Raw genomic sequence first — 10,000 nt, 5'->3', positions numbered from 1 at the left:
TCCTGCCCTTGGAAGAGTACCTTGTATGGAGACCCTGCAGGAGGCCCAGACGGTGTGGCTGGCGGTGTAGGCGGCGACGGCGTAGGTCCCGGCCGTCTCCGGCCCCGAGGAGAAGACCTGGAGGTGGCGCTCGGTGCCCCGGCGCCAGACCCAATGCATCGGGCCCCCGTCCACGATCTTGCCGTTGTGGTACCAACTGACGCCTGAGGAATTAGAAGGGAGGTCTCGTGAAAAAAAAAGAAAAAAAAGAGAGAAGAAGAAAAAAAAAAAAAAGACGCCTGAGGAATCCGAAGGGAGGTCTCGTGAGACCAAAGAAGTAGAAGAAGAAGAAGAAGAAGAAGAAGAAGAAGAAGAAGAAGAAGAAAAAAAGTGGGGGGGGGAGAGAAATGTCTTTCACGATAGATGAGGGTTTTTTTTTTTTTATCTGTTTCTATTTCATTTTTAGACAAGGAAGTGGTCTTCCATACGAGAGGAGAGATATACAAAACCCTTAAAAAAAAAAAGAAAAAAAAAAGAGGGGCGGGACGGATCTCCCACATAAGATGAAAAATAGACACCCTTCAAATTAATTAACAAAAAATATAGTAATTAATTGATGAATAAATAAATAATTAAAATGGGGAAGTGGGGGCGTCTTTCACAAGAAAAAAAGAAAAAGAAAAAAAAAACTCCTGACGAAGGCAGGTTCCTCCACAACTTCGACGCCGCTACTCACCCATCGGGCCCTTGGCCCGAGCCTGGCACGACAACCGAAGCGTGCGGCCCTCGAACACGGTGACTCCTTCGGGAGGCGTCACGATGTAGACGGTGTCGCTCGAGGACGACATCTCCCGCTCGAGAGGCACTTCGGTCGGAGGACTCAGGATACTGAGGTCTTCGGCAGAAGCGCCGCCGCCGCCGCCGTCAGTAGCGGTCTGCTGGCCGGACGCGGGGGAGCTTCTTGAGGCACTTTTTGCAGCCAAGGAGACTTTCCTGAATAATAATAATAATAATAATAATAATAATAATAAAATAATAATAATAATAATAATAATAATAATAATAATAATAATAATAATAATAATAATAATAATAATAATAATAATGATAATATTAATGATAATGATAATGATAATTATTATAATGATAACAATAATGATAATGTTATTGGTTATGATAATAATAATGATAATGATAATAATAATAATAACAATAATAATAATAATAATAATAATGATAATAATAACAATAATATTAATGATAATAATAATAATAATAATAATAATAATAATAATGATAATAATAATAGTAATAATAATAATAATAATAATTACAAAATCTCACCTTGCTAAAGATATAAGGGTGATGATCATAATAATGGAAAAAAAAAAAAAAAATCTCACATCTCACCTGGGCTTTGGAACTGGTCTCTGAGGGAGGACGTCGCCCTCCTCCAGGCGGCGGAGGGGCGGAGGAGGAGTAGGAGTGGGTGAGGGTGACCTGCCGGAGTGATGAGGCTCCTGTCGGTAGAGCGCCAGCTGGCTGACCGTCGTGTAGTCGACCGTGTAGTCCTGGTCCTTCTGCGAGAACTCGGCCACGATCTCGTCTGACGGAGGAGGTGGTCAAGGTCGACCTTGAACTCGAACTCAGGTTGCAACAAGTATTTATACATGTGCAAGTGTATATATATATATATATATATATGTATAGATGTATGTATATGTATAGGTGTGTGCATTTGTACATGTATATGTATAGCTATATGTGTATGTATGAATGCGTATATGTATAGGTGTATGTATATGTATATGTATGCATACATATATGCAAATGTGTATATATTTTTATATGCATACGTATATGGATATGTATATATAAGTACATGCGTAGGTCTATATATGTACTGTATATATTTGTATATATATATATATATATATATATATATATATATATAAATACACAAGGCCCAAGCCCATTAGTAGCGAGGGGTAAGGATCGGAACAAATCCTTGTGTAAAACAGAAACTGGGGTCGCAGATTAGTGATCTTTCTTATCCTCGGGAATCAATTCGATTCCAGGTTACAAGGCTTTTACAGTCTCTGTGGTATAGTGGGTTAAGGCTTTGTGAAGGCAATCTTACGTGTGGCCGAAATCCTAAGTGTGGTTCGAATCCTACATGCGACTACCATAAAAAATATCAGATATAGATACATGTACATAGATATATATATATATATATATATATATATATATTTATATATATATATATATATATATATATATATTATATATACAATGTGTATGTACGTGTGTGTGTGTACGTACGTGTGTGTGTGTGTGCTTGTGTGTGTGTGTATGTGTGTGTGTGTTTGTGTGTGTGTGTGTCTGTGTGTGTCTGTGTGTGAATGCTATCTATTTATTCGTGGTATGATTTTCCAATTCGACATTGTAAGTCTACACAATAGGAAACGGTATATATACACATTGATATATTGGTACAGGTTAGATGAGAGTGGCGAGGAACATAAAAAATGAAAGAGGAGAGTAGTTAGAAGAACATAGGCAAAAGACAAATCCTTGAAAAAGAGAGAGAACGAAAAAAGAGAAAAAAGGCGAACATAAAAAAAAAAACGAAAAAAAAGAAAAAAAAGAAGAAGAAGAAGAAAAAAAAAAAAAAAAAAAAAAAAAAGGGCCCCATGCTTACCTGTCAGTCTGGTGAGTGCATGCGACGCCCTGGGGGAGTTCCTGGGTGACAAGGACCCAGGATCCAGGCCCTCTTCCCCCTCGCTCTCACTGGTCGTCCAGGGATCCAGCGAAGCCACAGAATGCCTCTCCGAAAGCTCAGAGAGTTCGTCGATGTCTCTGTTCAAAAAGAACACGTGAAGAACACGTTTCAGTGACTGTTTTATCGCAAAGTTCGGCATACGTGTACAGTTGCCAGCGATTATAGCCGCTACAAGGACCTATGTACCGCACAAACCGAAGGACAAAAGAAAATATATAATGATGTCACACTGTCAATGAGTGTTGGGGGGAACGAGATAATGAATAAAATCGACAGGCGGCAGGGGGAGACAGGACCACTCGGTATGAAACGAGTGAACGTGTTACGGTAACGGGAATGTAACGGTTTCCGTGCTAATAAGCAAATACATACACGTAGCATTATATCAGTGCGGACAACTGCACATATGTACGTTTACATTTACGTATATGTGCATGCTATCAGTGTACAAGGAAATAAGAATTTATAGATACATGCATATGGGTAATTTATATATTTAAATAAATATGCATATGTATAAGCATAATGGTATGTAAATTCATATGGTTGTATATATATATATATATATATATATGTATGTATATATATATATATATATACTGTATGTATATATATATATATCAGTGTATTTGGGCAGGAGTCATAAATTTCCTTCCTAAGGAAAACAAATCCTTAATAAGGTATATGGAAAATACCATTAAGAAAATTATTAATGCACAACTAGCCATCACTTTTAATGAAACATATATATATATATATATATATGTATGTATATATATATATATATATACTGTATGTATATATATATATATAAATATATATATATATATAAAACAAGTGTGTGTGTGTGTGTGTGTTTGTGATACACTCAAAGCTTAAGCCAAGTTAAGTTTTTGTAAAAAAAAAAATATAAAAGTATGATCAGCTGCAGAAAGCATCAAGAAAACAAAAAAATCGGCAACAAAAACAAGAACAAAAAACAACAACAACAACAACAAACACAGGTACAGTGGAGACAAAAGAGATTAAATTAACTTCGTTAAGTTAGGCAAGTGAGAATACATTTGTTATACGTTAAAAGGTTAACAAGAGGAAATAATATTTTCTAAATTGTTTTGCTCTGCTTCTAGACTTTTTTTTTTTTATCTCAGAAGTAAAATTCTGAATTTTTTAAATACTCCCCACCCCTTCCCCCCAAATTACGTTTCCCCCCATAAAAGGGGGATCCTCATCTATGGGTTGATGGGGAGGGGGGAAAGGGAAGAGGGGGGAGATGGAGATGGGTGTATGTGTGTTATTTAAAAAATAACTTTCATTTGTGTTAGTTCTTAGTATCAGACGGACAAGATGAAAGAATTGTGTGATATATACAGAATACTCGTAATAATAATAATATGTATATATATACATATATATATATATATATACATATATATATATATATACATATACACACACATATATGTATCTATATTTATGTGTGTGTGTATGATACATGTATGTATTTATATATATGTATGTATATTGCTACGTTCTGGAGGAATCAACAGGACCTAAGTCTCCCCAAGTACCCAGCAACGAAAGTGCTTCACTTACTTCGACTTCTTCCTCCTTGAGGTATGCCTTTGGACACAAGAATAATTTTGATTTTGTTTTTTCATTTTTCTTCTAAAAATTTCTACAAGAATGATTCAATCAAGAAACTCAAAATTCCTCTCTTGTGCAAATTTATTTATCTTGGGTATTGAAACATCTAAGTGATGTGAAAGAGACATTTTTATAATTTTATAAACAGACTTTCGAAAAAAAAAATGTATCTAAAATACTCATGGAAATTTTTGGCTAAAAAAAAAAAAAAAAAAAAAAAAAAATGCTCCGACACACAACTGTAGCAGTGCACCAGCCTCTTCATTACAGTGCCGTACTTAATATAATCTATTCCTCAGCTGTCGCCTGACGGCAGTAAACTGAACAAAATATGTAAAGTCCGTTACCGTATTGAAGAGATTAAGGTTCCCCACTCTGTTTGGCAAGTATGGCGTAACAGTAAAAAAAAAAAAAAAAAAAGTCCTTCCCCTCAGATGAATAGAACTGAATAAAATCGCCTAACCCATTATACAGATGTATATATGTATATATATATATATATATATATACATATATATATACTGTATATATATATATATATATACATATATGTATATATATATATACATATACATATATATAGGTATATATGTATATATATATATATATATATATACATACATACATATATATATGTATATATATATTTATATATATATGTATATATATATATATATATATGTATATATATACATGTATATATATATATGTATATATATATATATATATATATATTTATATATATTTATATATACATATATATATAACATCTTTTCAACCACAATTCACTTTTAATTCCGTGCCATCGCACTCGAGACTGAGAAGCTCGATGGAGGTACATATTGGAAATTGAAATGTGGTCGAGCCGAGGACTTGAACTCAGCTCGGACGTGACAAAATGTCCTTGACTAAACTTATTACGCTATCAAGAGAGCGTAATGCATTTAGTCAAGGACACTTTGTCACGTCCGAACTGAGTTCCAGTCCTCGGCTCAACCACGTTTCAATTTCCAATATGTACCTCCATCAAGCTTCTCATTCTCGAGTGCGATGTCACGATTTTAAAAGTAAATTGTGGTTGAAAAGATGTTAATCTGTTCACATATATATGTATATTTATATATATATGTATATATATATATATATATATATATATATATATACATATATATATATATATATATATATATATATATATATATTTATATATATATGTATATACATATATATAAAATGGGGTCTCTCACCCCACCCACAGGGACATTGGTAATATTGTACAATAATTTGTGTCTCCTAATATCGATGACAAAGTAATAGTCTCTGTATTGAAAGAGCCACGGGCATCGTATTGAACTTATACAAACAAAGAAACAAAATCTAATAGAGTTCCTTATTTGGAGCCAAATTACTCGCTAAATAGATTTCAAATAGACTTGATAGAATATAAGCAGGATCTTGCATGCAATATTCTGTTCCTGCAAAGAGAGAGAGAAAGAAAAAATCGAAAATGAAAAGAAAACTACTAAAGGAAGAGAAAATGAAAACGGTTAGTAATGAGGAGAGGAAGCTTTGCGTTGGCTGATTAGGGTTTTGTCAAGAACTTCAACGCCAGAGTATCTGAGGATTGGTTATCTTTATTATCTTTTTCTTCACAATCTAACATTTAGGGTTTGGACTTAGGCTCATTCTGAAGAGTGCTGATCTTTACAAGCTTGTTCTGAATTAGATATTTTTCAACAAGCTTAGACTAGGTTAGGTTAGGTTAGCTTGTCAAAAGAATTAACAACTGTTAACAACTTAGGTTAGGTTAGGTTAGCTTATTTAAAGAATTAACAAGTGTTAACAACTTAGGTTAGATCAAGTTAGGTTAAATTATCGTCACTGTTGGGGCGATTTGTGTTGACAAGCTCATTTCTGGGGCAGTTACTCTGCACAAACTAATATATATAATGTGGGTTGCCAACTTTTCTTGACATTGTTACTCTTAGCGGGGTTGGTTACTCATCTTTACAACATGCAAGAAATATCATAGAAATTTCTATAAATTTACAAGAGTGACAGGGATTTGTTTGTATTCTTAATGAAATTTTCATGGCCTGTAATAAAGAAAAAAAAGAGAGAAAGAAAGAGTTCTTGTCTGCAACTGAAGCCGTCAACTTTGCCTAAGGTACTTTGTTTATAGAAAATTTGGGTCACAAGAGTTGACACAAAGGCCCCAAAATTTCGTTTAAGAATATAAACTTTAGTGTTAGGATTTAAGAGTATAGATTTTAGCGATGGCTGAGAAGCGAAATGTTATCATAAACTACTTTAATACTATGGAACTAGGAGTAGTTGAGTTAATTAGTTTCTAAAAAGCGACAATCTATTTACAGCCATCGTAGATTTAGAATGTGACACACATAAATACACACACACACACACACACACACACACACACACACACACACACACACACACACACACACACACACACACACACACACACACACACACACACACACACACACACACACACACACACACACACACACACACACACACACACACACACACACACACACACACACACACACACACACACAAGGATTTCTCTCCTCCACGTTTACAGTATCAATTACTCCTTCCCCCCGTTGCTCACCTATTTCCTACGGAGGCGCGGACGTCCTGCGTCGGGTTGGGGATGAGCATGGCCACGGGGGGCGCAGACCCCCGCGATCCCCGCCGACCCCCGACGCTCTGCTTCTTGAAGAGCCAGTTCTCCTCCCAGCTGTCGGTCTCCATGATGACGTCACCTGGAGTAATCTCGCAGCAGTCGTTGTCCGAGCATGAGTCGGCTGTAGGAGGAGGAGGAGGAAGAGGAGGAGGGACATAAGAATGGAGGAAACTTCAAGAGACCATAAGGCCTACACTAGGCAGTTCCTTGTCCCTTACCACCACCTGTCATCCCCATCCATTAAGTTACCTAACCTTCTTTTAAAACAATGTTCTCTGAGAAAATAAGAACATAAGAATATGGGGAGACTGCAAGAGACCATAAGGCCTACACTATGCAGTCTTATGACCCTTATCACCTGTCATCCCCATCCATAAGAACATAAGAATGGGGGGAGACTACAAGAGACCATAAGGCCTACACTAGGCAGTCTCATCTTCCCTTAAAACAATCTATTGTTGTTTCAGCGCTCACTACATCAAGGCTACTAAGTCTATATTGATGGAGTCAGGGAGGGAAGTTGTAATGGAGGTAGGGAGGGATGAAGGAAGGGAGGAGATATGGAGGGAGGTGAACAGGGAGGGAGGGAAGGAGGCAGGCGGAGAGGGAGGGAGAATGGAAGGGGGAGAGGAGGGAGAGAGGGAGGTAGAGAGGAAGGGAGGGAGAAAGAGAGAGGGAGGGTAGTTGGGAGAAAGGTAGGAAGGGAGGGAGAATGGGAGGGGGAGAGGAGGGAGAGAGGGAGAGAGAGATGGAGGGAAGTAGAGAGAGAGGGAGGGAGAAAGAGAGAGGGAGGGTAGTTGGGAAGACGGTAGGTAGGGAGGGAGGTAGGAAAGGAGAGAGAATGGGAGGGGGAGAGGAGGGAGAGAGGGACAGAGGGAGAGAGGGAAGGAGGGAGGTAGAGAGGGAGCGAGGGAGGGAGGGAGGGAGGGAGAAAGAGAGAGGGAGGGTAGTTGGGAGAAAGGTAGGAAGGGAGGGAGAATGGGAGGGGGAGATGAGGGAGAGAGGGAGGGAGAATGGGAAGAGGAATAGATGGAGGAAGGGAGAGAGGGAAGAGAGGAGATGGAGAGGAAATGATAAGGAAAGGGAGAGAGAGAAAGAGGGAGGAAGAGAGGGAGAGAGGAAAAGAGAGTGGGAGAGAAGGAGATGAGGAGAGATGGATGGAGGAAGGAGAAGAGGGAAGGACAGAAATGGAGAGAGAGGGAGGGAGGGAGAGAAAGAGAGAGAAGGAGGGAGGTAGAGAGAGAGGGAGGAATGGAGGGAGAGAGGAAATATGAGAGGAGAAGAGAGGAAATAAGGCAGAGGTAAGGGAAAGAAAAGAGGGAAAGAGAGGAGGGAGAGGTGAGAGGGAAGAGGGAGAGGGAGAGGGAGGGGGAGACAGATGATGATTGCTTCCCTCTTTACAATAAGTAAATTAATAACTGAGTATATAAACAAATAAATAAATTAATGAATAATAAATAAATGGATAGATAAATTAATGAATAAGTGAATAAATACGTAATCTAATCAATAAACAAATAAATAAATATATTGATAAAAAATGAATAAACAAATACATCCATTAATGAAGGAATAACTAAGTAAATTGATAGATAGATTAATGAATAAATAAGTAAATTATTAGGTCGAGTCTAGGATGAAGGGTGTGGCGGGTGTCGGGGGAGGCCCCACCTTGTAGGATGTCCCCCCCGAGCTCGGGGAAGGACACCCGGCGGGTATTGACCATTGCCGGATCCGGAGGAAGGACACTCAGGGGCGGGAAGGATGTCTCGTGACTGACGGAGTGCCGGGTGACGGCGCCCAGGCTGACGACGCAGCCAGGGGCGCTGACGAGGTCCCCGCCCCGACTCGGCTCGCCCTCGCCGTCGTCCTCGCCGTCGCTGTCAGCCTCCGTCAGGTGCCGGGTCGTGACCTCCTCGATGTGTTCTTCTACCTGGAGGAGGAAGAAGGAAATCTTTACATAGGTTCTTCTTCTGAAGGAGGAGGAGGAGGAGGAGGAGGAGGAGGAGGTGAGGGAACACCTACAGAGGACGAGGAGGACCTTAGAACGAAAGGACGCAAAGGCTCGTCCTTTACCAGTAGAAAAAGAAAGCGAAGTAGCCTGACGATGTCTCGAGCGAAGACCGTAACGTTACAATAATTTACGAAAAACTATTCTTTAGTCTAACAATACATTTTATATATATACATATATATATATATATATATATATATATATATATATATATATATAGTATATGTTTATGTGTGTGTGTGTGTGTGTGTGTGTGTGCATGTGTGTGTGTGTATGTGTGTGTGTGTGTATTCACTTGGTCTTTGGATCACGTGTTGGACGTGTTGGACGTGTGTGTGTGTGTGTGTGTGTGTGTGTGTGTGTGTGTGTGTGTGTGTGTGTGTGTGTGTGTGCGTGTGTGTGTGTGTGTGCGTGTGTGTGTGTGTGTGTCAACTATCATCCAAAACGAAGAAGAAAATTTCAACTTAAACCTAAATATGTGTGGCCTTGATTATCTTTATCTCACTCGACCTATAGCCTGTTATCTTTCTTATCGTAGCTACTGGGCAATTCAGTCATTATTCTCTTCCACTAAATTGACGGGGATCTAAATTCGCGCGAAGATTAATCTCCTGAAAGAGAGTTTTAGCCTAAAATTAAGGCTAAGAGCAAAGGTTAATGTCTTAGGGGGTTATCGCACTGGGCTATTTTTACTTCAACCTCCGATTTACCGGCGGTACCGCCAATCTCCAACACTTTCTCCGTCGTCAAATCACTATGGTGAACTATTTCATTTTCTCAACAAAGATAGATTGAATGATATTTGCTGTGCTGGAGGAAGGTTATTTTCCTTCAGCGTATTAGATTCCGTCTTGCGGAA

General features: G+C 38.6%; 1 protein-coding gene across 13 annotated transcripts in view; it reads right to left on the bottom strand.

Moving 5' to 3' along the window:
* The window catches only part of LOC143035168 (uncharacterized), a 106,030-nt gene that overhangs the window by 45,925 nt on the left and 50,105 nt on the right, over nt 1-10,000 (bottom strand). For 11 of the 13 annotated variants that reach the window (XM_076201820.1, XM_076201822.1, XM_076201824.1 and 8 more), the window contains 7 exons: nt 8,799-9,060; nt 7,053-7,248; nt 4,361-4,387; nt 2,684-2,841; nt 1,390-1,585; nt 716-972; nt 21-203 (listed from right to left, as the gene is read on the bottom strand). In XM_076201820.1, the coding sequence (XP_076057935.1) occupies nt 21-203; nt 716-972; nt 1,390-1,585; nt 2,684-2,841; nt 4,361-4,387; nt 7,053-7,248; nt 8,799-9,060 (1,279 nt within the window). The remainder of the gene's footprint in view (nt 1-20; nt 204-715; nt 973-1,389; nt 1,586-2,683; nt 2,842-4,360; nt 4,388-7,052; nt 7,249-8,798; nt 9,061-10,000) is intronic. The other 2 variants (XM_076201826.1, XM_076201817.1) reach the window with 1 other exon arrangement.

The sequence above is a fragment of the Oratosquilla oratoria genome, chromosome 18 (genome assembly GCF_046742065.1).
Source record: "Oratosquilla oratoria isolate Oo_2021 chromosome 18, ASM4674206v1, whole genome shotgun sequence".
NCBI lineage: Eukaryota > Metazoa > Arthropoda > Malacostraca > Stomatopoda > Squillidae > Oratosquilla > Oratosquilla oratoria.
The sequence above is the reverse complement of the archived record's forward strand: the minus strand, read 5'-3'. Positions and strand labels throughout refer to the sequence as shown.